Source organism: Lepus europaeus, chromosome 20 (genome assembly GCF_033115175.1).
Source record: "Lepus europaeus isolate LE1 chromosome 20, mLepTim1.pri, whole genome shotgun sequence".
Classification (NCBI taxonomy): domain Eukaryota; kingdom Metazoa; phylum Chordata; class Mammalia; order Lagomorpha; family Leporidae; genus Lepus; species Lepus europaeus.
The window spans coordinates 32,590,333-32,618,135 of NC_084846.1; the positions used below are offsets into that span (position 1 = coordinate 32,590,333).

General features: G+C 44.2%; 1 protein-coding gene across 3 annotated transcripts in view; it reads right to left on the bottom strand.

Moving 5' to 3' along the window:
- CPVL (carboxypeptidase vitellogenic like) overlaps window positions 1-27,803 on the bottom strand; it is a 145,190-nt gene that overhangs the window by 41,880 nt on the left and 75,507 nt on the right. For all 3 annotated transcript variants that reach the window (XM_062178615.1, XM_062178614.1, XM_062178616.1), the window contains exon 11: window positions 26,595-26,768. In XM_062178615.1, the coding sequence (XP_062034599.1) occupies window positions 26,595-26,768 (174 nt within the window). The remainder of the gene's footprint in view (window positions 1-26,594; window positions 26,769-27,803) is intronic.

Below are 27,803 nucleotides of genomic sequence, written 5' to 3' on the forward strand. Positions count from 1 at the left end.
GGCAAATGTTTGCAGAGTCTTGGGAATAAGCTTCTTGGAATAAATAGGAAAAGATGTGACCCCTGTCCTCCTACAGCTTCTGATTTTTTAAAAAACTGTTCAAAGTGGTGAACAATTAGAAGAGGAAAAGCAAGTTTACTCTTTCATTCTTGAAGTTTTCCTTAGAAGAGGGGCCAAGAAAAGTCAGTTTTACTTAAACCTTTCTAGAAAGCTTGTCGTATGAACAATTCAAACCATAAATGCTTCAGGTTTAGCCTCTTACTCAGCAAGAGGAGACCTCCCTAGTAAATCAGATGATCATTAACCCTTATTCTCCAAGGTGGGTGCATCTGAAAGGTAAACATTTTCAAGGTAGACACAAACCAACCAACCGTGTCAGTCAACGATCCCTGCAGAAGGGGGCGCCTGCACCCTCACCTGGAAAGTCTCCATGCCCTCCGACTCAAGACTTTCACTGCGGGGGTGGGAACCAGTTGGGATGTCTGCGTCCCACCTCCACTCCACAGTGGCTCACTCCAGCCTCCTGCTAATGCAGACCCTGGGAGGCAGCAGTGGTGGTTCACGTGATTGGGTCCCTGCTACCACGTGGGAGACCCAGCCTGTATTCCCGGCTCCTGGCTTCAGGCCAATCCGGTGCTGGCCACTGTGGGCATTTAAGAAGTGAGCAATTGATGGGGAGCATTCTTTCTCTTTCTTTTTCTCCCTCCTTCAAATAAATTAAAATTAAATAAAAAATATTTTCACTTCAAGTAAGAGGAGGTTCCACATGCTAACTCAAGGTGAAAAAGATCTGTGCTTTTCAGACCACCTGTAGGACTTGGAAGAAGGGACTTGGGGCAGAATTGTATTTAAATGTACATTTTGGTATATTTCCATTGTTGCCAGTATAAAAAACATATGACTGAAAATAAATCATGTGTGAGGGCCACCTGTTGATATAAACTTTACCTGTCTTTGTTGATGTTAAGAAACAAAACACAACACACGCATTGCTGACAGAAAGCATAAAGCTTCACTCTGCATGTCCTGGTTCCTCTTTAACTTATTAGGAAAATTACAGAAACACTGCAGAAGGAGGCATTGGACCCTCAGCATAACAGGAAAGCAAGCTGCGCTTTTGTGAGAAGGCCAGTTTTTTGCTGTTGCATTTTTAGACGAAAGATTTATGCTTATATTTTGGCCCATTTACAATACATCATAATACTTTGCAGACAAAGTTATGCTCTTTTCCCAATGATCTAGTGACCTTAATCTCTAACATTTTGTGGTTTCCTGTTTGGGGAAATGATTGAACAGCAGCCTAAGCTATTCCAGGCTGCATGGCATTCCCAGTTGGCCTCTATCTGTCTTAGTTTTGAATGTTCGTCTGTTCACTAATCAAAAAAAAAAAAAAGCCTTTTTTTTTTTTTTTTTTAAAGAACCTTTCCCTACAGATGCTAAATCAATGAAACTCCTACAAAGCAACCCTCCGAACTTCCTCTTCAAGCTGCTGGACTTACTGCTCTTATTATCAACCCCAACATAGCTAGGTGGTCTACAGTCTGAAACAATTGCACAACCTACCAATGCCTTTCCCTAAACAGAAGACAATCAATTTATTAATATCCAGCTCAACAAATGATAATTCCCAAGGGTTGCAAAAGAAAAGCTCTAACTCAGCTGAGGAGTGTGATGTTTGAGCGCTGTACTTGATGGGAGGCAGACTGTTACCCTTCCTTGGACAAGGTTTTGGCCCCGTCCCATGGTTCTCACTCTGGCCCTACTTCTTCCTTGTAGGGACGCAGGGCTGGAATATGCAGGGAGCCTAAGTCCCCAGGTCTATTTGGAGAAGAATGGGGTAGAGAAACAATGCAACTATTGAATGAAACAGTAGTCACTTCTGCAACCAGTTGTTCTCAAAAAGCTCTGCTATTTTGCTTTCAAGTTTAAGGAAGAGAGAAGACAAGGAAAGAAGAAAAATGAACTTAAATAAACACCCCCTTGTGCCTGTCATTCCCCTACCAGCTGGTTTTGCCAAGACGAATAAAGAAAAGTGAAAGTGGAGCAACAAGTTTGAGTGAATGTCCAGCGATTATACAAATAATGTCTTTTGGCCAAAAAAAACTATTCCTGCTTTCTTGCAACTTCACGCTAAATAATGTAGCTGCTTTTAGAGAGGAACAAGAAGCAAAGCCAACTTGTAAAGGATCCAGAAAGCTATCAGTGCAACCCTGGGATCTTTGAAAGAAAGCTCAACTACCTAGAACAGCACACTTAGAAAAACCTTTAATATGACCCAGAATAATATTTTTCCTCTAGTGTGAGTATAAAAGTCCTGGGAGCCCACCCTAGGGGTCCTATATTCTGCTTCTCACTTTAAGGTCTGTTCTCAAAGCTCCATTCTGACCCCCTCACCTCGCAAAAATGTCTTCTGCCTGCCTGTCATCCACAACTGTGTTTTAAAGAACTGGAAGTGTTCCAGGTGCAGGCCTGTCCTTCCTCCAGACAAATCTTTCCAAAAGAGGAATGTCCTCCTTAATTGTCAGAAGGTTAACTTCAAGGTCATACCATGGGTCATCTACAAAGATTGCAGGATGCTTCCCAGTGTTCCAACTCTACTAGGAGATGGGCCACAGAGCAAACTTCTTCCTTTTCCACATCATTAAAAGTATGAAATTTAAGTACATATTTGCACACAACCCAACCAACAAAAATCAGCCCTATAAAGCAAACACAAAATGTTTTAATTTATTGATCATCCCTGCACGTCTCAATATGGTGGCTGGTGAGTCAAACACAGATGTGCTAGAAGGCTAAGATATACATGTATTTTGAAGACTTAGTAAAAAGGAAAGTATATAAAATATTACAATGATTCCTTAGTTTTGATTACAAATTGATAGACTATCATTTAAAATACGAGTACCTCAAAAAGTTTGTGGGCCGGCGCCGCGGCTCAATAGGCTAAATCCTCTGCCTGCCGCGCCGGCACCCAGGGTTCTAGCCCCGGTTGCCCCTCTTCCAGGCCAGCTCTCTGCTATGGCCCGGGAGTGCAGTGGAGGATGGCCCAAGTCCTTGGGCCCTGCACCTGCATGGGAGACCAGGAGAAGCACCTGGCTCCTGGCTGCAGATCAGCGCAGTACGCCATTGGAGCAGCGGCCATTGGAGGGTGAACCAACGGCAAAAGGAAGACCTTTCTCTTTCTCTCTTACTGTCCACTCTGCCTGTCAAAAAAAAAATACATATATATATATATATTAAAAAGTTTGTGGAGAGGGGTGTGTGCTGTGGTGCAGTGGGTTAAGCCACAACCTGGGACACCTGTATCTCATACTGGAGTTCCAGCTTCTCTGCACCGCACCCAGCTTACTAATAATGCACCCAGGGAAGCCACAGATGACTGTTCACGCTACCCACCAGGGAGACACGGATGGAGTTCCTGGCTCCTGGCTTTGGCCAGGCCCAGCCCCAGCTTTTGCCGGCATTTGGGTAGCGGAACAGTGGATGGAGGATCTCTCTCTCCTCCCTGCCCCCATTACTCTTCCTTTCAAGTAAATTCATACAAATTTTAAAAGAAGTTTGAGGAGAGTGAAATTATCTTTAAAATTCAGTCATGATTTTATCATAAGATAGTTTCCATGAACTTTTAGAAGATCATATGTATGAGTGTTGTTTTTTCTTTCTTTTTTTTTTTCTTTTGGTAACAAAATAAACTTCACTTTGGCCAGCACCGTGGCTCACTTGGTTAACCCTCTGCCTGCGGCGCCGGCATCCCATATGGGTGCCGGGTTCTAGTCCCAGTTGCTCCTCTTCCAGTCCAGCTCTCTGCTGTGGCCCAGGAGTGCAGTGGAGGATGGCCCAAGTGCTTGGGCCCTGCACCTGCATGGGAGACCAGGAGGAAGCACCTGGCTCCTGGCTTCGGATCGGTGTAGTTCCGGCCATAGCGGCCATTTGGGGGTGAATCAACAGAGGGAAGACCTTTCTCTCTCCCTCTCTCTCTCACTGTCTAACTCTGTCAAATAAATAAATAAATAATAATAAAAAAAACTTCACTTTCAATCCCTCTGGCAGGGGGACAGTGTGCACTGCACAAAGCTGGATTGAGGAGGTATAAAATACATGCAGAGAGAGGAGCAAATGATCCAAAAATATGACAATTACAGGGCAGAGCACAGGGATTGTGGGAAGACCCCATCATCAACTCCCCGTCCAGCTCCCGCTCTCCGCATTGCCACCCTCAAGTCCAACAAATGACAGGACTGCTAGAAATGGAGTGGATTCGCCAAGGATTATGAGGATAAGATAAAATGGGAAAGCAGTGAGCCCTGATACTCACGCAGGACTGGGGAAGAATAGGACCCTTCCAGCTCCAGCTGACTTGAGTTCCAGCAGCAAGGTGAGCGACCTTGTTGCAGGAGAAACGCTAAGCAGCCTGCAGAAGCCGTGCATCTAGCGATGTTCTGAAGCTCCATGGAGGAACATGGACACAGGAGAGCGGGCCCCTGCATGTCCAGTGAGCAGGCGCCCAGCAAGGAGCACTGCACCTTGCATTGTGGCTGGCCAACTGGCATCCTTGCTGCCCTAACACATTTGCCTTCCAGCTTGAGAAAAAATCTAATTCTCTTTGAATGAAGAACACTTTGCCTTTCTCTTAGAAAAACAGTGAGAGGGACAGTAAGTTGGCACTCTTCCAAAGAGCCAGAAAAATTCCTTCTGGGGCTTTCATTTCCACCATTGTCATTAGTCCTCACCTAAGTGGGCAGCAAAGGCAGTGCAAGGTTTCCGCCCAGGCTGATCTCATCAAAGAAGGCAAAGGCCCACTGCATAGCTTGCTTTTCCTTACCAAGTTAAACAAAAAAAAGTCTGATGCTCTGTGCTCTTTACGGTTTTAGGTTTTATCTACACCGGAAAACCTCTTATCAGTCAGGTAGGAGATTCCCTGCCCCAGCCTCTCAATGGTTCTATTCATCAAGGCCACCCCATTAGCTTGCAGTTAAGTTTTTTTGCCTTTTATTTCTTCCCCAACACAACTTCCCCCTGTTTGCAGAATGAAGTATTCTTCTCCCTTTTCCTGTCAAACAGGCTGAAAGGGATTATGTAAAATCATGGTAACGAATCCAGGACTGGTCAGAAGGGTGCAGAAAGAGGCACGGATCTGCAGAGGAAGCAGGCAAGATGATGGAGGAGCTCAGGTGTAGAAACCTGAAGAGCCCACGGTTCTTCTTTTAGAAAGCCTGGCTAAAAGATTGGGCTGTGGCACAGCAGGTTAAGCCAACCCCTGAGATGCTTCTATCCATACAGATGCCTGGTTCAAGTGGCTACCTGACTTCTCAGCTTCCCGTGATGCACTTCCTGGGAGGCTGCAGGTGATGGCTGAAGTACCTGAGTCTCTGTCACCTATTTGAGAGTCCCGAATGAAGTGCTGGGCTCCTGGCTTTGGCCTGCACCAGGCCTGGCTCTTGCAGGCATTTGGAGAGTGAACCTGCTGATTACAGCTCTTTCAAATAAATACAAATGAATAAGTAAACTTGAAGAGAAAGTCTGGTCGAAGGTTCTGGCTTTTACTCAATCATGTGCAACGTGGGAATCACGCTGATAAGTTACCAGCTACCCAGAGACAAGACTCCAGCACACTTGTCACACCAGTAAGCAAGCCCACCTACAGCAGGGCTACAGTTGGACAACTTCTACAATATACACCAGGCAAATCCACTGAAGCGCTCTGCAGGTGCTTCCTCCGGCAGTGAGAAATGTGGGGAGCTGCTTTATTTTTCTGACCAATAAGGCCTGCATGCCCCTGCATTAGGTTACCCAGGCTCAGCTGGGAGATGGACCTGCAATGGAAAGTGCACTGGGTCTGGGGTCAGACTATGTGACCAACATACTCAAGGGGTGATGGTGATGGTGACAGCAACAACTGGAAAAATATGAACAGAAGTTCCGGCTTCATATCCTGGCTCCATCCCATCTGATGTGTGACCCTCTTACAAGTGGCCAAAGCAGTGCCCAGAGTCACTCCATATTATGTTATCCCCTTTCTTTAAAGTAAAAATTGAAGTTTTACTAAATTTTCCCACACCCTAGTGGAAAGTGTTGGGCATGCACTGCCTGGGTGGCCACCGAGAGGCCACTCCTTGAGAACGCTGGTTTATCTTTTGCAATTCCTTCTGTTACTCTGTGTCATGAGGAACAGACTGAGGCTACTATAGCATTGTGACACCCACGGCACAACAGATACTGCTAATTGTACCCAGAGAGGACCACCCCCTTTCCTTATTTATCCTTCCAAAGTACAGTAAACTGACACAACTGCTTTTGTTTCATAGCAGTTGGATTTTACAACCACTGATTTAAAAATGCATTTCTTAGCTTGTTAGTTTTCCTTATTTTAAGACATTTTTTGTATTTATTTGGGGGAGGGGAAGGATAGGCAGAGATCTCATTTACTGGTTCACACTCCAAACAGCCAGGGCTGGGTCAAAGGCAGAGGCAGGAACTCAATCCAGGTCGCTCATGTGGGTAGCAGGAACACAGTCACATAACCCATCATTGCTGCCTCCAGGGCTCCACAGCAGCTAGAGCCAGGAGCTAGAGCTGGGTAGCAAACCCAGGGATCCAATACAGGATGCAGGCATCCCAAACAGTGTCTCAACCACTAGGCCAAATGCCCACCCCTATTGGTTTTAGATCCCTGGAGTCTGTGTAGCCAATGGTATTATCAGTGTTGTAGTTTATTATCTTTACCTCTGAACCATTATCATCATGCCATTCTTCTAAGGCCCAGGTTAAGTTCTACTTTTCCTGTTTCCATTCGTTCTCCCTCCCTCTCCCTCTCTCTCCCCCTGCCCACATACACAAGCACACACAGTCTAATGTTTTGAGCATGAGCTACTTTCAAAAAACAACAAATTTAAGTGCTTGCAAAACGATGTTGCTCACCAAGCTAAACAACTTAAACCAGTTCATAGGGCAGATTACTCAATGGCTTAATTAAATAAGAGAAAATAAAAATACACGATGGTTTTCATATGACAAGCTCATCTGACATAAACTTAAGGAAAGAACAAGATATCAGAAACAAGACAAGTTTGGGAGAAATCAAACTGTTCATAATTTATAGGTATTCTCTTTTCCTTTATTCACAGAAATGATTAAAAAACCAAAAAGGCCCAGAAGTATGCCTCATAGACGATTAATGTTCCTCTTGTATCTGGGATTATAACTGAAGCAGGTGGAAGAAACAGAGGAAATGTGCAGTCTAGATGGTTTTGAAAGCACACCATAGGCATCTGCCTGTACAGCTGGCTAATGCTTATTGATAGGCTACAATTACATAAAACAAATGTCCCAGGGTTGCTTCCCTCTCTTCAACCATGCTTTCCTGGGAGCTACATTCTCTTCCAGAAGTCTCTCATGGAATTTGCTGGCATTACCCTTACTGTTTTCAGAGGGCTTGGAAGAGAAGTGATTTCATAAGCTTATGGTCAACAAAGTCACTTTTTCCATTGCAGAAGCTTGTAGTCCAACTAACAGTCAAAGAAGTGGGCTCCCTTTAGGATTCAATTTTTTCTTGGTGTGCTAGACATTCATCAAATCAAGTTTCCTAGCTATTGCTGCCATCCACGTCTTGCCATAAAAAGATGTCGTTAAGGAAAATCTCACAAGCAATTAGAATGGCTGCTAACATGAGTCAGACTTACTAGACGTATTTACCTTTCAAACTTCGAAGTCACAATCATTCATCAGAATCGCCTCATTTCTAAACGAAGATCATCTGATAGCCTAGTGCAGCTAAGTAAAGCTCTAATGGCCTGGGTGTTAAGATTCCAGTCTGGTAGTGAAGCTGAGAAACATGAAGATCCTGAGTCCTGAAGATGCAATTAGGTGCAATTTAATGAGCTGTGGAAGGATAAGTGACAGGGAAATGTAACTTTATATTTACAATTTCCTGACTAGATGAACTTTGGAACACAGCCTATTAAGCTCTACCCCAGGGCAGCTTGACCTTTCAAAGCACAAGCATATGGAGGTTAAAAAAAAAAAAAAAAAAAAAAAAAAAAAAAAAAAAAAAAACCAGCATTTGGAGATGGTCCCTCCTAAAACTGCAGTGGCCTTTCAGACAAGTTAGTGACAGGAGTGACCTCAACCCAAGGGCGATATGTTGCTCTGGATCCAAACAACCTCTCAGTATAGAGCCGTAGTTTCTGTTTGCTGAAATAATAGTCTCGCACAGGAAACGTAAATACACACACACACAGTCTTTACAACTATTCCACATACACGTTTAGGAAAGCTGGAATGAGAAAGGGAGGATGAAAATATTTTTAAGGAAAATATCTTTAGGAAAACAACAACAATGAAAGCCATCACAAAGAAGGGACCAGGTGGTAAGCTCAACAAAGAACAGAAATTCCAAAGCCAATGTCTCCTCCACAGATGGGCAAGATCTCCAGAATTTCAGGTGCCCTATCCCCCCAACCACGATTTATTATCACTAAATTCAGGAGACATTTTGCAACCAGTATCCCAGTATTTTTTTTAATGCCTCTAAAAAGAAGATGAAATGTAAGACCTAAAACTATACAACCCTTGGGAGAAAGCACAGAACTAAATCACCAGTGTCTTGGATAACAGGCAGCAGTGGTTTCTTACATATCACACCAAAAATTGAAGCGAAGAAAGAAGACACAAACTGCACTTGATCAAAATTAAAGCCTTTTGGACTCCGATAGGCACTATCAAGAAAATTAAAAGATAATCTATAGAATGGGAAAAATATTTTCAAACCACAAATCAGACAAATTGACTTATGCTTGAAACATACCAGGGGTATCCTAGAGATTGATGGAAAATAGCATGAAAAAATTTCATGGAGGCCGGCGCCGTGACTTAACAGGCTAATCCTCCACCTTGCGGCGCCGGCACACCGGGTTCTAGTCCCGGTTGGGGTGCCGGATTCTATCCCGGTTGCCCCTCTTCCAGGCCAGCTCTCTGCTATGGCCCAGGAAGGCAGTGGAGGATGGCCCAAGTCTTTGGGCCCTGCACCCGCATGGGAGACCAGGAGAAGCACCTGGCTCCTGGCTTCAGATTAGAGAGATGCGCCGGCTGTAGCGGCCATTGGAGGGTGAACCAACGGCAAAAAGGAAGACCTTTCTCTCTGTCTCTCTATCTACTCTGCTTGTCGAAAAAAGTTCATGGATGTTTAAAAAAATTGTACCAAAATAAACTTACTTTAATTCAATTTTCCATAAATCTTTCTAGAAGCACATTGATTTTTTTTTAATGAATTTATTTTATTTGAGAATGGGGAGAGAGAGAGAGAGAGAGCAAGCGAGCTCCCCCACTTGCTGTTTCACTTCCCAAATGCTCAGGAGCTGAGAACTCAATCCAGGCCTTCTACATGGGTGGCAGGTACCCAAACATTCAAACCATCACCTGCTGCCTCCCAGGGTGTGCGTTCGTGGTATGCAAGAATTGGAAGTGAAGGCAAGATGTGAACCCCAGCCTTCCAATAGGGGACATGGGCATCCCAAGATGCAACTTAATCACTGCATTACAATGTCCACACCTTCGACAATTCTCTGAAGGTCATTTTTGTTTAAACAATTTTTTTTATAAAAAAAATGATTTTATAACACACATTTTCCAAAGATAAAAGCCACCACAGCAAAAAAAAAAAAAAAAAAAAAGAAGAAGAAGAAGAAACCAACTAGTATCTCTACAAACGCTGAATAATAGTACAAGAAAGAAGAATAAGGAACACAACATGATGCCCCCAAAAGAATACAACACTTCAATAACAGATTGTCAAGATGAAGAGTTTAAAGAAATGCCAAAAATGGAATTCAAAAAATTAATCATAGGCCAGCGCCGCAGCTCACTAGGCGAATCCTCTGCCTGCGGCGCCGGCACTCCAGGTTCAAGTCTTTGTCAGGGTGCCAGATTCTGTCCTGGTTGCTCCTCTTCCAGTCCAGCTCTCTGCTGTGGCCTGGGAGTGCAGTGGAGGATGGCCCAGGTCCTTGGGCCCTGCACCTGCATGGGAGATCAGGAGGAAGCACCTGGCTCCTGGCTTCGGATCGGCACAGCGCGCTGGCCGAAATGTGCTGGCCGTAGCGGCCACTTGGGGAGTGAACCAACAGAAAAGGAAGACCTTTCTCTCTGTCTCTCTCTCTCACTGTCTAACTCTGCCTGTCAAAAAAAATTAATCATAGGATTACTTAGAAGTAATCAGAAGCAAATGCACAATCTAATGAAATCCATACATGACATGAAAGAAAATTTCTCCATCGACATTGAGATCTTAAAGAGAAAGCAAAATGAAATCTTGGAAATGAAGAATTCAATGGAACAAATTAAAAATGCAGTGGAAAGCCTTAACAACAGAATTGGTGGAGCAGAATAAAGAATATCCAACTTTGAAGACAAAGTCCAGGAAATTATACAGTCAGACAAAAAACAAGAAGAGGAAATGAGAAAACTAAAAAACAATGTTGGGAATCTGCAGGATACTATCAAACAACCCAATATACAGTTTCTAGGAATTCCTGAGGGCGTGGAAAGAGAGAAAGGATTAGAAGGCCTTTTTAGTGAAATAAGAACAGAAAACTTCCCTGACTTAGAGAAAGAAAGGGACATCCAAGTACAGAAAGCACATAGAATTCCTAATAGGCATGACCAGAAAGGATCTTCACCACGACACATAGTAATCAAACTCTCCATAGTAAAACATAAAGAGAAGATTCTAAAATGTGAATGAGACAAATGCCAGATTACTTTCATAGGATCTCTAATTATCACAGCAGACTTCTCATCAGAAACCCTACAGGCAAGCAGAGAATGGCGATACATTCCAAGTCTTAAGAAAAAAAACAAAAAACAAAAAAAAACTGTCAACTCGGAATATTGTACCCAGCAAAGTTCTCATTTATGAATGATGGTGAAATAAAGACCTTTCATGACAAACAGAAATTGAAAGAATTTATCATCACCTGTCTAGCCTTGCAAAAGATGCTTAAGAATGTGCTGCAGCTGGTGCCGCGGCTCAACAGGCTAATCCTCAGCCTTGCGGCGCCGGCACACCAAGTTCTAGTCCCGGTCAGGGTGCTGGATTCTGTCCCAGTTGCCCTTCTTCCAGGCCAGCTCTCTGCTATGGCCTGGGAGTGCAGTGGAGGATGGCCCAAGTCCTTGGGCCCTGTACCCCATCGGAGACCAGGAGAAGCACCTGGCTCCTGCCATCGGATCAGCGCGGTGCGCCAGCCCCAGCGCGCTGTCCGCGGCAGCCATTGGAGGGTGAACCAACGGCAAAGGAAGACCTTTCTCTCTGTCTCTCTCTCACTGTCCACTCTGCCTGTCAAAAAAAAAAAAAAAAAAAAAAAAAAAAAAAGAAGAAGAAGAAGAAGAAGAAGAATGTGCTGCACACAGAAACACGGTCATCACTATGAAAGAAGGTGTAGACAGAAAATCTCCCAGTAAAAGTACAAAGGAAATCCAAAGTAAAACAACAGGAACATTTATGGGAAAATGGCAGGGCAAAGTCATTACTTATTAATAGTCACCTTGAATGTAAATCGCCTCAACTCTTCAGTTAAAAGACAAAGACTGGATGAATGGATTAAAAAAAAAAAACATCCATTTATAGCCTACAAGAAACACATCTCAGCAATAAAGATGCATGCAGAATGAAAGTGAAAGGAGAGAAAAAGATATTCCATGCTAACAGAAAAGAGCTGGTGTAGCCATCCTACTATCAGACAAAATAGACTTTAACACAAAAACTGTTAAAAGAGATGAAGAAAGGCACTATGTAATGATTAAGGGATCAATTCAAGAGGAAGATGTAACTATTATACATGTACATGCACCTAATAATAGGGCACCTGGCTACTTAAAAGAAATGTTTAGGAATCTAAAGGGAGTCAAGGACTCAAATACAATAGTAATGGGGAATTCAATATCCCACTTTCAGCAATGGACAGATCAACCAGACAGAAAATCAGCAATGAAACAGCAGAGTTAATTGACACTATAAAACAAATGGACCTAACAGATATCTACAGAACTTTCCATCCTACAGTTGCAGAATACACATTTTTCTCAGCAGTACATGGATTGACCACCTGCTAGGCCATAAAGCAAGTCTCGGCAAATTCAAAACCAAAATCATACCATGCATCTTCTCAGACCACAATGGAATGAAGTCGGAAATCAGCAACTCAGGAATCTCCAAAACATCTGCAAACACGTGGAGACTACACAACACGCTCCTGAATGAACAGTGGATCACTGAAGAAATCAGAAGAGAAATCAAAAAATGTCTGGAAACAAATAAAGATGACAATACAACATATCAAAACTTACAGGATACAGTAAAAGCAGTGTTAAGAGGAAAGGTTATAGCAATTGGTGCCTACATCAAGAAATTGGAAAGGCACCAAATAAATGAACTATCAATGCATCTCAAGGATCTAGAAAAACAATAGCAAATCAAACTCAAAACTAGTAGGAGAAAAGAAATAATTAAAACTAGAGAATAAACAAAATTGAAACCAAAAAACTATAAAAAAGATCAGCAAAATGAAGAGCTGGAATTTGAAAAAATACACAAAATTGACACACCATTGCCCAGCTAACCAAAAAAAGAAGACCCAAATCAATAAAATTAGAGATGAAAAAGGAAATGTAACAACAGACACAGAAATAAAAATAATTATCAGAAATTACTACAAAGAGTTGTATGCCAACAAACCAGGAAACCTAGAATACATACATAGATTCCTAGACACATGCAACCAACTAAATTGAGCCATGAAGACAGAAAACCTAAAAAGGCTGGCGCATCAGCTCAATAGGCTAATCCTCTGCCTTGCGGCGCTGGCACACTAGGTTCCAGTCCTGGTCGGGGCACCGGATTCTGTCCCGGTCACCCCTCTTCCAGTCCAGCTCTCTGCTACGGCCCAGGAGTGCAGTGGAGGATGGCCCAAGTCCTTGGGCCCTGCACCCACATGGGAAACCAGGAGAAGCACCTGGCTCCTGGCTTCAGGTCAGCGTGGTGCGCCAGCTGCAGCAGCCACTGGAGGGTGAACCAATGGTAAAGGAAGACCTTTTTCTCTCTCTCTCATTGTCCACTCTGTCAAAAATTTAAAAAAACCTAAACAGATCCATAACCAAGATGGAAACTGAATCAGTAATAAAGACCCTCCCTACAAAGAAAACCCCAGGAATTGATGGCTATACTGCTGAATTCTACCAGACATTTAAAGAAGAAATAACTCCAATTCTTCTCAAGTAATTCATAAAAATTGAAAGGGGGGAATCCTCCCAAATTCTTTCTATGAAGCCATAATCACCTTAATTCCTAAACCTGAAAAGATAAAACACAGAAAGAGAACTACAGACCAATTTCCCTGATGGACATAGACTCCACGGACTCTTAGGCACGCACAGCTCCAGGGATTTTGAAATGGGCATTTACATAAAACTCCAGAACACATCTGTGGCATTTCTGGGTTGTCTTTGAAGGCTGTCTGGGAGGATCTTTGTTCTAACATCTTCTCCTGAGCCTTGTTTACCCTTGCAAGTGCACTTAGAGTAAGTTCTGGTTTTTCAAATTGGGTCCTTCATATGAAATGTGTGTATTTGATCTGTAATATATACTATGCTGTAGAGCACTTGCTGTAGTCTGTTATATTTGAAATAAAATAACTATCAGGCAAAAAAAAAAAAAAACTCAACAAAATTCTAGTCAATTGAATCCAACATGTCAAAAAGATCATTCACCCAGACCAAATGGGATTTATCCTTGTTATGTAAGGATACATCACATTAATAAACTGCTGAACAAAAACCATATGATTATCTCAATTAATGGAGAGAAAGCATTTGATAAAATATAACACCTTTTCATGATGAAAAGTTTAAGCAAATTTGGTATAGAAGGAACATTCCTCAACACAACCAAGGCAACTTATGACAAACCCACAGCCAGCTTTCTACTGAATGGGGAACAGCTGGAAGCTTTCCCACTGAGATCAGAACCAGACAAGGATGCCCACTCTAGCCATTGTTATTCAATAGCATCCTCAAAGTTTTAGCAAGAAAAATAAATCAAAGGGATACAAATTGAGAAGGAGGAATTCAAACTACCCCTATACGTAGATGACATGATTCTATATATAGGGGATCCAAAAGACTCCACTAAGAGACTACCAGAACTTAAAGAAGAGTTTGGTAAAGTTGCAAGAAATAAAATCAATACACAAAAATCAACAGCCTTTGTATCACAGACAATGTCATGGCTGAAAAGAATCACTATATTCCTAAAGTTGTACTTATGAAATGCATATTGCCTGTATGGTTTCTTTGGGGGGGGGGAACAAAAAATAAAATTTATTTGAAAACAAAAAAAGATTTGTTTTATTTGAAAGACAGAGTTAGAGAGAGAGGCAGAGGCAGAGAGAGAAGGTCTTTCATCTGCTGGTTCACTCCCCCAAATGACAGTAATGGCCGGAGCTGAGCCAATCTGAAGCCAGGAGCTTCTTCTGGGTCTCCCACGTGGGTGCAGGGGCCATCTTCCACTGCTTTCCCAGGCCAAATCAGAGAGCTAAGTGGGGCAGCTGGGACTTGAATTGGTGCCCATATGGGATGCTGACACTGCAGGCTGGGGCTTTAACCTGATGTGCTACAGAGCTGGCCTCAACTATAAATAGACAAATCACTCAACTAATAAATGGAGAAAGGATTTGGATAAGCATTTCTCCAAATGTGATGTAAAAATGACAGTTAAAAGCATCATCTGTCACTTGGGTAGTCCAAACCAAAACCCAATAGATAACACTTCACACCCACTGGAATGGCTGGAATCAAAATGCCAGAAAATAACAAGTGTTGCCAAGGGTGTAAGAAGGTTGGCAAGCTCATCTATCATTGTAGAAACTGTAAACTGGAGAAGACACTCTGGAAATCAGTTTGGCAGTTCTTCAAAATGGAGAGTTGGCCTAAGACCCAAGAATCCCACTCCGAAATGTCCACCTAAAAGAACTGAAACCATAGTCCTTCAAAGTTCACAGCAGCACTAAGTATTACAGCCACAAAGCAGAAACAAACTAAATGACCCCCAACTAAAGAACAGATGAACAAACTGTGGTACAGCCATTCAGAGGAGTATTACTTGGCACCAAAAAGGAATGAAATACTGATACATGTTTCAACACAGTAATGCTAAGTGAAAGAAGACATAATGCTAAGTGAAAGAAACCATTCACAAAGGACCACAAATTGCATTATTCTATTTCTTTTAGACACCCAAAATAGGCACATTTCTTAGAGGCAGAAAATAGATTAGTGGTTGTTATGGTTGGAGGAAGAGAGGAACTGGGACTAATTGATAAGGGACTTCTTGGAGGTGTGATGAAAATGTACTGAAATTAGACTGTGGTGATAGCTGCGAACATTTCTGAATATACTTCAAGCCATGGACTTATACACTACACATTTCAAATGGGTGGACTGTGCTATGTGGACTCTATCTCAATAAATCTCCTGAAGAAATGGTATAAGTAACTCCTGCAAACCTTCTATGTAGTCTTCCCAAATCTTATATAACCATTACACCGTATTAAAAGGAGCAATTTTTTTTTTTTTTACAGGCAGAGTGGACAGTGAGAGAGACAGAGAGAAAGGTCTTCCTTTTCCGTTGGTTCACCCCTCAATGGCTGCTGCAGCTGGCGCACCGCGCTGATCCGAAGCCAGGAGCCAGGTGCTTCTCCAGATCTCCCATGCGGGAGCAGGGCCCAAGGACTTGGGCCATCCTCCACTGCACTCCCGGGCCACAGGAAAGAGCAACCGGGACAGAATCCGGCGCCCTGACTGGGACTAGAACCCCGGGTGCCGGTGCCACAGGCAGAGGATTAGCCTATTGAGCTGTGGTGCCAGCCAAAAGGAGCAAATTAACATGGATACAATATTATTTTTAATATAAATTTTATTTATTTTAAAGAGAGAGAGAGATCTTCTATCCATGGGTTCATTCCACAAATGCCCAACACAGCAACGGCTGGGTCAGGCTAAAGCCAGGAATCTAACTTCATCCAGGTCTCCCACATGGGTAGCAGAGACCCAAATGCTTGAACCATCATCTGCTGCCTCCCAGGGAGCACATAAGCTGGAAGCTGGGTGAGAAGCAGAGCTGGTACTTGAACCCACTGTGATTTGGGAAGCAAGGGCCCCAAACAGCAGTTTAACCTGCTGTCCAGAATGCCCCCACCATCCCATACTTTCTATCCTACTGGTCACTTAGCCTTCTCTTCCTCCTGTGCTCAAATATCCCTCTAGCTCCTTCTGAAAAGGATGCACGTGACTGCATGCAGAGCCCTTCTGGGTGATTCAGGATAGCCGCCTCATCTCCATGAGACGTTCTTGACTTGACCAAAATATCTATCAAAAATTTATAATAGGGGCTGGCGCCATGGCTCACTTGGTTAATCCTCCGCCTATGGCGCTGGCATCCCATATGGGCACCGGGCTCTAGTCCCAGCTGCTCCTCTTCCAGTCCAGCTCTCTGCTGTGGCCCAGGAAGGCAGTGGAGGATGCCCCAAGGGCTTGGGCCCCTGCACCCACATGGAAGACCAGGAGGAAGCATCCGGCTCCCGGCTTTGGATCGGTGCAGCTCCGGCCATAGCGGCCATTTGGGGGGTGAACCAATGGAAGGAAGACCCTTCTGTCTCTGTCTATCTGTCAAATAAAAAATTTACAATAAGCATCGCCCTGTGCATTCATTGATTATAATTTTCCCTCGATTTCTTGTTGACTAACATCATCACGAGCTCTGCTTTCAGTGTTAGAAGCTACACGGGTCAAAGCAGAGAGTACTTCACAGAACCTCTGGCGTGAGGACAACCTGTCAACATCCTGATTTCAGTCCAGGGAAACTGACAGCAGAGTTCTGAACTCCAGGACAGGTAGACAAAATGTTTCTGTCATTTATATCACCAACTTGACAGTAATTCTTAAATAATCACAGGAAACTAACATAGACATTATTTGAGCAAATTTTATCAAATCAATTTTTTTTAATCAGGATAAAATTTTTTTTCTCAATACTAGAGTATGGTGAATTACATAATGTATTTTCTAATGAAAATGTGTTTTTGCATTAATGAGACCAACTAAACTTTCTTTTTTATTCAGTGGTGGGTTAGGGTTTTTAGGCTCTTTATACATTCAGAAGTGTACATTCTTAGGTGGTAGTGGTCTATAGTTTTCTTTTCTCTTACTTTCTTATTTGCCTATGGTAATAGTTAGCCACAATCCTCTGTAACAATTTGAGGATTATTTTTCTATACTTCGTAGTTTGTGTAAGTTTGGAATAATTATTTCCTGAAAGTTTGATAGACTATACACACACACACACACACATATATGTAGCTATTTTCCTATGGTATTTTCATTGTGGTACAATTTTTGACTAGTGATTCAATTTATTCAATGGTTAAGAACATTAAAGCCTTCTACTTCTTCTTGACTCATTTTTTTAAATTTGAATGTATCTCATAAATACAACATTAGAAACACGGTAATTCTTCCCACCATACTCACCCTCTCACCCACTCTCCCAACCCTCTTCCTCCTCCCTCTCCTGTTTAGTCTGAGAGAAAAAAGAAAATAAAAAATAAAAAAACTAAGAAAACTGTTCCTCAACTTGACTCTTTTGTAAGCTACATTCTGTCAAGAATTTTGTCAAATTTTACTTGTGTAAAATGTTGAAAAACTTTTTTTCAAGCGATCCTGTATTAACTTTTAAAATTACTGCTATCTAAGTAGTTTTCCATCATTTTTGATATATGCATTATGCAGCTTTTACTTACATTTTGGATATTTTATGTTTATTTTTATTACTGATTTCTACACTAACTGCATGTGGTCAGAGATAGGGGATACGTGATGCAGATTCTTTAAAGTATCTGAGATTTGCTAATTACTGTCTTCAGAGATATATAAACATTCAGTAAATCAAGCTGGCTTATTACATGCTTCAAATCTTTCGTATTTTTGCTAATTTTTTATAAGCTAAATCTAATCTGCCCTTTAACCTATGCACTGAGTTTAAAATTCAACCACCATATTTTTTCATTTTTAACTGTTCTAACTGGTTCTCTTTCTAACTGATCCAGCAATATTTGATAGCTTATTGTTTATTCTATGATTGCATTTTTATGCCTTCAGATGTTTTGGGCACAATTGTTTTATTTTCTGCTTCTCATATTCCTGCACCTGAAGTCCCTTGGCTATCCACATGTGTGCCTCCCCTTAGTCTCCATTATGGTAGCCTCTTGTTTTTTATTACAAGAGTACATTTTTGTTGAATTTAACTTTAAAAAATCCGAGGGACTAAAACACCTCTAGGTTTTGTGTGTGTTTCTGTTGCTTGCCAGAGTTCACTACCAACCTGGGACCTGCTCTCTCAGCCCCGTCACACGTCCCGGGCCTGGTGCGAGGCCCTCACCGCACAATCTCACTTCACCTGGCCCACAGCCCAGCGGCCACCTGCAGAGCTGAGGACACGGGCCTGCACGGCCACCCCGGTTTATTCCTCCTGCTCCACAGGGTTCGGTTCTCTGCCTGTTGCTTGTCTGGGGGTGTTTTTCGCTTTCCCAGCTTCTTTTATTAAAGGCATTGCTACACTGCTACTATGCTTATCATCATTTTCCTGGATGCAGTGGCATGATAGCGAAGCAGCCCCACAGGAGGTCTGGTCCCCAGGAAGTAGAACTTTACCCTTCATCAGCTACACTGCATCTGTTTTATTAGGCACACAGACTTTTTTTTAATTAATCATCTATATTTTTTAGAACAGCTAACCTGAGAGGAACAGAAGCATTCCCACTCACCCCACACCATCTTCCCCACTGCCGACATCCCGGCCACAGTGGTGCATTTGTGACGATCAGTAAACCCACGCCGAACACCATTAAACCACCCAGCGTCCATAGTATATGTTAGCATTCCCTCTTGACGCTGTCCATGGGTTTGGACAAGAGCACAGTGACTTGTGTCCACTGTCACAGGGTGGGCAGAGCAGTTTCACTGTCCTGGAAATCTGTGCTCTGCTCAATCACTCCCCGTGTCCCGTCCCCAGCTCCTGGCAACCACGGAGCTTCTTACCACCTCCATGCGTTCGCCTTTTCAAGAATGTCCAGTTGCTGGGGTCACACATGCAGCCTTTCCAGGCTGCCTTGTTTTACTCAGCAACATGCATTGAGGTTTCCTCCATGTCCTTCACAGCTTGATGTCTCCCCTCTTTTAGCACTGAATGAAATCCTATTGTCTTGACCACAGTTACCCACTCACCTACTGAAGGACATCTAGGTGACCTTCAAGGTTCGACAATGACGGATAAAGTTGGTATACACATTCCCATGTGGGTTTTTGTGTGGACGTGAATTTACAACTTACCTGAATAAATGCGTAGGAGCACAACTGCTGGGTTGTATGGCAAGAATATGTTTGGTTTTGCAAGAAGCTACCAAACTGCCCTCTCCAAAGTGGCTGTTTGCATTTCTATGAGAATGAGAGTCCCTGTAGCCCCACATCCTCACCAGCATTTGGTGTTCATGGTTTTGGATTCTGACCATCCAAATAGGTCACAGTAGTATCGCACTATCGTTTTAATTGGCAGTACCCCAACAACACATGATGTTGGACAGCTTTTCACTGACCTGCCATCTGTCTATCTTCTCTAGTGAGGTATCCAGCTCCTTATTGTTGGAGTTGTAAGAGTTCCTTTTCTAAATTGGCTAACAGTCCATTGTCAGATGCACACATGTGCCTTCTGCAGGTCTTTGTGTCTGTGGATTTTCTTCTCATTCTCTTGGCACTGCCTTTTGCAAGCAAAAATTACTAATTTCAATGAAGTCCAGCTTCTCAGTTAATTTTTTTCATGGACTGTGCCATTTGCATTGTAGGAGAAAAGGCATTACCATACTCAAAGTTATCAAGGTTTTTTTTCAAGTTACCTTCCATGAATTTTAAAATTTTCTGTTTTATGTTTAGGTCTATGATCTATTTTGAGAAAAAAGTTTTTAAAGATTTATGTACCTGAAAATCAGAGTTACAGAGATAGAGAGGGAAACACACACACACACACACACAGATCTTCCATCCACTGGTCACTCCCCATATGGTCACAATGGCCAGTGTTGAGCCAGGCCAAAGCTAGGAGCCAGGAGCTAAGGTCTGCCAAGTGGGTGCCAGGGGCCCAAACACCTGGGCCATCCTCTGCTGCTTTTCCTAGGCTATCAGCAGGAAGCTGGATTGGAAGTGCAGCAGCCAGGACATGAACTGGCACCTGTATACTTCTGATATTCCCAATATACACATATTAATCTTTTTCAGTTGTTCCATACTTCTTGGGTATTCAGTTCTGTTGTTTTCTTTTTCCCCAGTGTTTGCTCTTTTACCTTGCAATTTCGGGAGTTTCTGTTGTCATATACCATAGCTCAGAGATTCTTGAGCTGTACCCAACCTACTAGTGAGCCCACAAAAGCATTCTTCATTTCTGTTACAGTGCTTTCCTGTCTTGCATTTCTCTTCTTAGAACTTCAATATCTCTAATTACATTATCCACCCCTTTTTTTGTTAAAGATTTATTTCTTTGAGAGGCAGAGTTACAGAGAGAGGGAGAGACACAGAGAGAGGTCTTCTATCTGCTGGTTCACTCCCCAAATGGCCACAACAGCCGGAGCTGGGCCAATCCAAAGCCAGGAGCTTCTTCTGGGTCCCCCACATGGGTGCAGAGGCCCAAACACTTTGGCCATCTCCTACTGCTTTCCCAGGCCATGGCACAGAGCTGGACTGGAAGAAGAACAGCCAGAAGTCGAGCTGGCTCCCATGTGGGATTCTGGTGCTGCAGGCAGAGGCTTAGCCCACTATGCCACAGCACCAGCCCTTCAACCATTCTTGCATGTTGTTTACTATTTTTCATTTGAGGCCTTAGCATATTAATCATAGTTTTAAAAATCCTTCATCCAGTAATTCCAGTTTTCTCGTCATATCTGATTCTGCTGCTGTTGGTTAATCGGTGTCATCAAGTCGTGTTTCCTGCCTTTCAGCATGCCTTGTAGTGTAGTTCTTTACTGAAAAGTGGCCATGCTGTGCTGGCTACCAGGAATGGCAGTCAACAGGCCTTGAGGAACGTGGCACTAGGATGCGTATGGAGGGCAGTGTTCTACGGTCCTGTCACTGGATCTCAGTCTGCCCAGTTCACCAGTGCTTCTCGGTGGCTCTCTGCCCACTGGGTGGAAGACGATGGCTACGCGGGCTGGAGCGCAATATTTTCCTTCTCCTATAGGAAAGGCTAAAGTGAGCTGGAGATGGGTACAGATAACACTGGTAATGATTCAGCGTATGACTTCTCCATCTTACCATGGTGAAAAGCACAAACTACACTTCCAAGTCTGGATTGTGCTGTTTACCCCGGCTGGTGGTACGTGGAAATGGCCCCTCATATGACGCTGAGTGACGGTGGCAACGCACGGCTCCCAGTCACCCACACGATCAGGAGAGCGAACGACTCATGCGCTCCAGCAGACTGCATCGCCAGCATTTTCTGGATCTTGTTTTATGGCGTCACATTGCATCACACCACGTCTTCACTGAGCCACATGAGCTAGTCAACACTTCAGTACAAAACAGCCTTTGTGGGCGGTCATTTAACCCTGTGGGTTGTGGGCTAATGGAAGCACAGTGCTCACATTGAAGGTAGGCTAGGCTAAGCAATGACGTTTGGCGGATTGTACTGTGTCTTCAAGAAGCCCCTGTATTCCCCTCCCCCCGGCTGGTGGGCTCTGATAAAACACCAGCAGGCTAGGTTCTGGCAAAGCAGTTTCTTCTGAGAGCAGTCCTGAAGAGAAACAGAATGCTCTGGCATATTTCAAAATATTTACTTTTCCCGTCCCCCTGCTGGAAGCAGGAGGGAATTCTCTGATACTCATTGTGAGAACCAGGTCAAGCTCCTAGAGGTCAAATTCTCAAAAATGTGGAGACCCTGCTATGGCTGGGCTGCTCCAGGGTTTTTGGCTCTCCAACTTGTCCACACTGAGCCTCTAGGATTCCAGAGCTAGGACTTCCTACCAGGGCTCCGGTTCTGCAGGGGTGTCTACTCACCCCGGCTCCAGTACATTGTGACCCTCGCTACTGTCCTCTTGATCTCTCCAAGTTGAGCAGCAATGGTTTGCCCCACGACCTCATTTCTTTCACAAACCCAAGAAGAACTGTTGATTTTTTCAACTTATTCAGGTTTCTTTTGCTTGCTTGTTTGCTTTTTGGAGGAGTAGAGACTTGTAAGCTCCTTACACACTGGACTAGAAAGTAGAAGTCTGTCAAATCTTTTTTGTGTTTTCCAGGATTGCTTCTATAACTTTCATATGCAGCAGGCTCTTCAGGGCTTTTGCTAAAATGAGTTCAATGTCCCTGGTAATAGCTGCTATTTATAAACACGTCTTAACCAGCAGGCACTGTTTTACATGTGTTACATACGCAATGTTGTCTAAACCTCACAAGGACTCACACCAAGTACACTGAACTCCCATTTTGTAGACAAGGAAGCTGACGCACTAAGGGCTCAAGTGTCCTCCCCAAAGGGGCACAGCCGGGGGAAACCAGAATCAGCCTCACAATGCTCCCCCGACAACAAGTTCCGAGCTACCACCCTCTGCTACCCGGCCAACTCCTGAAGAGCCCGCTTACATTCCGACCGGATTTAGCCATGAGGAAGAATTCAAATGGTCCAACATCTGACCTCATTCTAGCATAGTCCTCATTAGTCCACATTCAGTCCAGATTAGTCCTCATTCTAACCACTGTTGAAATACTGTATATTTCAATTTACCACTCATACATCTGGAATCACTGGACACGATTTGAGTAGGCATCTCATGCAGATAATCACAAGAATTCTCTCTTCCTGTAGTTTACATGGAAACTACTGTAGTTGGAAAACGTAATCCCAGAAACCCAAGAAGTTCTCCCTCAACCCATCTCAGATACTCCACATTGGCTAAAATGAATCTCTTACTGGAACAAGACTCCCAGGCTCCTGTGAAGAGAAACAGGCATGCTAACTTCCATGCTGGTGGCAGGGGCCCAAACACTCAGGCCAGCTTCTGCTGCCTTCCAGGCACATCAACAAGCATCTGGATTGGAAGCAGAGCAGCCAGGACTAGGACTGACATGCCAATATGGGATGCACCTGTCTCAACTGGCAGCTCAACCTGCTGCGCCACAATGTCAGCCCTGTACCTGTGTTTTTTGTTTGTTTGCTTTAAGATTTTGTTTGTTTATTTGAGAGGTAGAGTTACAGACAGTGAGAGGGAGACAGAGAGAAAGGTCTTCCATCTGCTGGTTCACTCCTCAAATGGCTGAAACCACCAGACCTGAGCTGACCAGGTCTCTCATTGGGTGCAGGGGCCCAAGCACTTGGGCCATCTTCTATTGCTTCCCCAGGCCTTCTCAAAGAGCTGGATCAGAAGAGGAGCAGCCAGGACTAGAACCGATACCCATATGGGATGGGCAGGTGGAGGATTAACCTACTGGGCCACAGCACTGGCCCCTGTACCTGATCTTGATCATTCCAGCCTCAGAACTGTGAATAAAAAATTTCTGTTGCTTATAAATGACCTAGTCTAGGGTGTTCTGCTAACGCAGCCCAAACACACTAAGATAGCAGGTTCAGAACACACGGACGGGCTGGCATCGTGGCAATTTGGGTTAAGCCACTACCTGCAATGCCAACATCTCATATAGGCACTTGTTCATGTCTTAGGTGCACTACTTCTGATCCAGCTCCCTGCTGATGTGCCAGGGAAGGCAGCAGAGGATGGCCCAGATCCTTGGGACCCTGTACATGGATGAAGCTCCTGGCTCCTGGCTTTGGGCTGGCCCAGCCCTGGCCGTTGAGGCCATCTGGGGAATGAACCAACCAGTAGAAGATCTCTCTCTCCCTCTCTAACTCTGCCTTTCAAATAAATAAATCTTTTAAATAAAGAAGAAGAAGAAAAAACACATGGACCACAAGGCCAGAGCTATGTAGATATCAAACTACAGACTCACTTCTAACCACTACATCTATCAATCCAGTGAATGGTCTATGGTCTATGGTGATTAGTCAACACCAGGAGGGTTTACACCATCAGGTAAGATACATGTCCTCATCTTACCCTCCAGAAGGTTGAGGAAAGAATCCTCTATTCTAGTTAAATTTATCCCAAGAGAAAACAGAGCTCCCAAAAGCACAGACAATACATGTGGGGGCTTCCCCCACTCAACATAACCACTTGTATTCCTTAATGTTTCATTGTAGCATATTGTTTAGCTCTTCAAAACGCAAGTATTGAGCTCTTTTTGGCTTAGTAAATTAATGGATCATAAATACCTAGTGTGTCATGAACAAAGTTCTTAAATATATCTTTGATACAGCACTGATTTTTATTTCATTTTCATTCATTCATCGTTCCTCTCACTGCCATCTGCTCCAGACTCATGCTAGTACTGGGGTCAGACTGAGTGCCTGTAACGGCAGCATGGTGCGCTAAGTCTAACCCTGAGGGTGAAGACACTGCTCTCAGAGCCCAGAGAAGAGGACAAGTCCCCGAGGCCAGCATTTCTCCAGCAGAACCAAGTCCAAGGCTGGCTGAACTGCTGGCCTGATCTAGTTAGACTCTATTCTTTCTAGAAAGTCGGTATTTCATCACTTCTGCATGTTTCTAACAGGTCTGTAGACTCGGCATGCCATTGGCCTTAGATTATTTTCAGGGAAGAGTACATGCCGAACTTGGTATACTGCGGCAGGATCAGAACGTGGGCCTTCCAGCCTGGCACACTCTGAAACACGTCCCAGGAAGGGCACATTCGGTCAGGGGCTCCGGGGACTGCCATGCAGATGATGCACTGAACAAACCTAGGGGGACACAATTCCTCACGCAGGCGCTGTAAAAATGTATATTCAACACGCCAGTGAAGGGAGTAAACAGTCTGCCTGTCACTAAAGCAGTGTGTCAGGACACCTTCTGATAGACTGAAGTAAATATTGAGGAGGTGACATCTTTTTTCCTGCCTCATCCTAGGGTGCCTCATGGGCTACTAGCTGACCTGAAAAAATGATTTTTGGAGAGAGACAGAGGAAGAAATCAAGCTAGAGAGTGTGCCCCCATCTGCATGTTCTCTTCTCAGTTGCCTGCAGTGGCCCCTGGCTGGGGCAGAAGCTGGGAGCTGGGAACTCAATCCAGGTCTCCCACATGAGTGACAGGAGTCCAATCACGTGAGCCATCACAGCTGCCTCCCAGCGTCTGCACTAGCAGGAAGCTGGAGACAGGAGCGGAGCTGGGGCTCAAACCCAGCCATTCCGATGTGGGAAGCGGGCATCTCTCACACCAGGCCAAACACCTGCTCCTGCCCTGTGTTCCCCCCAGACACCACCCTTGACCCTGCCAGGACAGAGAGAGGAAGGAGGTGGTGCTCTCCTCTGTCCCAGGTTCACTTCTCCTTCAGAATGGCCCCATATACCATCCCTAGGATAAACAACGGCCCCGCAGGACCAGGAGAGGCGGTGAAAGAACAGGCAGGACGACTTTCCCTGGCCACTGTCCCGAGTGTCCTTCCTCAAGGTCAAGTCCTTGGGGCCCTGGCTCCTTTCCTCGAGTCCTCTTCTGTGACTTCCCTTCCCTCTGGTTCCTCCAGCAGCAGCCCAGGTGGAACACCTCAACCAGACAACACGGTGCTAGACCCCAAAGTCTGAGAAAGGGCCAGCCTCGCTCATTGTGTCCACCTGACTTTCCAGGGCAGCGAGTGGCTTTAGGTAGACACGAAAAAAGGCCATGACTGAGCAAAGTGAATGGACACAATGATTAGGCAAACTCTGTTTTTTTTAAAATGGCCAGCAGATCTCACTCATCCTTGACTTCACTGGGATTCACAGACTAAGTAAACCAGGGGGCAGCTGGCTCTCACACAGGCCAGTCATTGCCTCTGCTCCGCTGCCTGCCTTTTCTCAAGAAAGGATGAGAGGGGGCAGGTGCCAGAAGGGATTTCACTTTAAAGAACCAGCAGGGGGCAGGCACACTGGTGCAGTGAGCGAGGCATCTGTATCAGAGTGCAGGTTTCAGTCCCACATTGCTCTGCTTCTCATGCAGCTCCCTGCTAAGGTGCCTGGGAAGGCAGCAGAGGAAAGCCCCAGTACTTGGGCCCCTGTGACCCACATGGGAGACCTGGATGGAGCTCTGGGCTCCTGGCTTCCGCCTGGACCAGCCCCAGCTCTCTCTCTAGTGAACCAGCAGATAGAGGATCTCTTTCTGTCACTCTGCCTTTCAAATAAATAAATCAATCTAAAAATAAATAAAACTTAAAAAATAAATGATCGGGGTAAAGCAGTTTGATTAAAAGAGAAAAAATAAACATGTAATTTAAAGAATTCAAAGAAGCAGCTATTATTTTTATTTATAAAACATCATAAAAGTAAAATAAAAAAAAAAAGGTAGGAGTCAAATTACAACTAAAACCAAGTGGCCTCTGCAGGGGGTCATCTGTGAAGCTCCTGAAATAGATCCTCACTGAAGGAGCTCTCTTACCTTGTAATTATCCATGATCTCACTTAGCCACGGCTTCACGGACTTGACTGTGTCCTCGCGCAAGTACTTCTCCACTTCCTCTCCGTCGTTGAAAGTGTGGTTTCCCACGTGGATGGCTTGTTTCACTTCCGGGAGTGACAAAAACTTTGCATAGTAATTTAGTTCCTCAGGTTCCTGGCAAAAGGGTGCATTAGAAAGATGTGAGGGGCAGTGACTGGGTGGCAGGACCAGCAGGCTGGGAAAGCTGTGCGTTTCTCACAGTGTGTGACACAGTGACCAAGAAGACACATACTTTTCCCCACTCTGGAAATTTTCACTTGGGAATATGAGGGTAACTTTTTTAAAGATTTACTTTATGTCTGTGAAAGGCAAAATGATGGAGGGAGAGAATGAGAGATAGAGACAGAAAAAGATCTTCCATACACTGGTCCACTCCCTGGATGGCCACAATGGCTGTGGCTGGTCCAGGCAGAAGCCAGGAACCTGGCGCTCCATCTGGGTCTCTCATGTCAGTGCCAGGGACCCCAATACTTGGGCCATCATCAGCTGCTTTCCCATGCAGGGAGCTGGATTCAAAGCAGGGCAGCCAGGACTCACACCTGAGCTCACATGGGATGCCAGCTCACTAATGACAAATGTGGATGATCTGATCCTATTGGAGCCAATACCCACTTGCAAACGCTGGGTTTTCCCTCTTCAGAAATGTATCTTTTGCAATCTGTGCCTCCAATTAGCTACTGTGTTGGAGGCAAAGACATGGAAAATGAATGAGGTGAGAGCATCCAAATCAATTTTCTCCTTGTGGAGTTTCCATGGAAGGAAGAACAAGTGGGTCACATGGGGCTGAGGTTGTGGGTGGTGGAGCAGAAGCTGAGATTTCTTTCCCATGTTCTCCTCTGTATCAAAACCACATACACAAAAAACTGAGCTGACTATAATTTAAGGGGGAAATCAATCTAAGGTAAAAACAGATGTTTAATGAAGAACACAAGACAAAGGAAAACTTGTCCGTGAGCCATATTAAGAAAGAAAACTCTGCCTAAAAGTCTCTGTAACAGAGGCTGGTGCTGTGGCATGGTAGCTAACTCTCTGCTTGTGGCACTGGCACCCCATACTGGCACCAGTTCAGGGGTGCTGGCTTGTATCCTGGCTGCTCCACTTCCGATCTAGCTCTCTGTTATGGCCTGGGAAAGCAGAAGATGGCCCAAG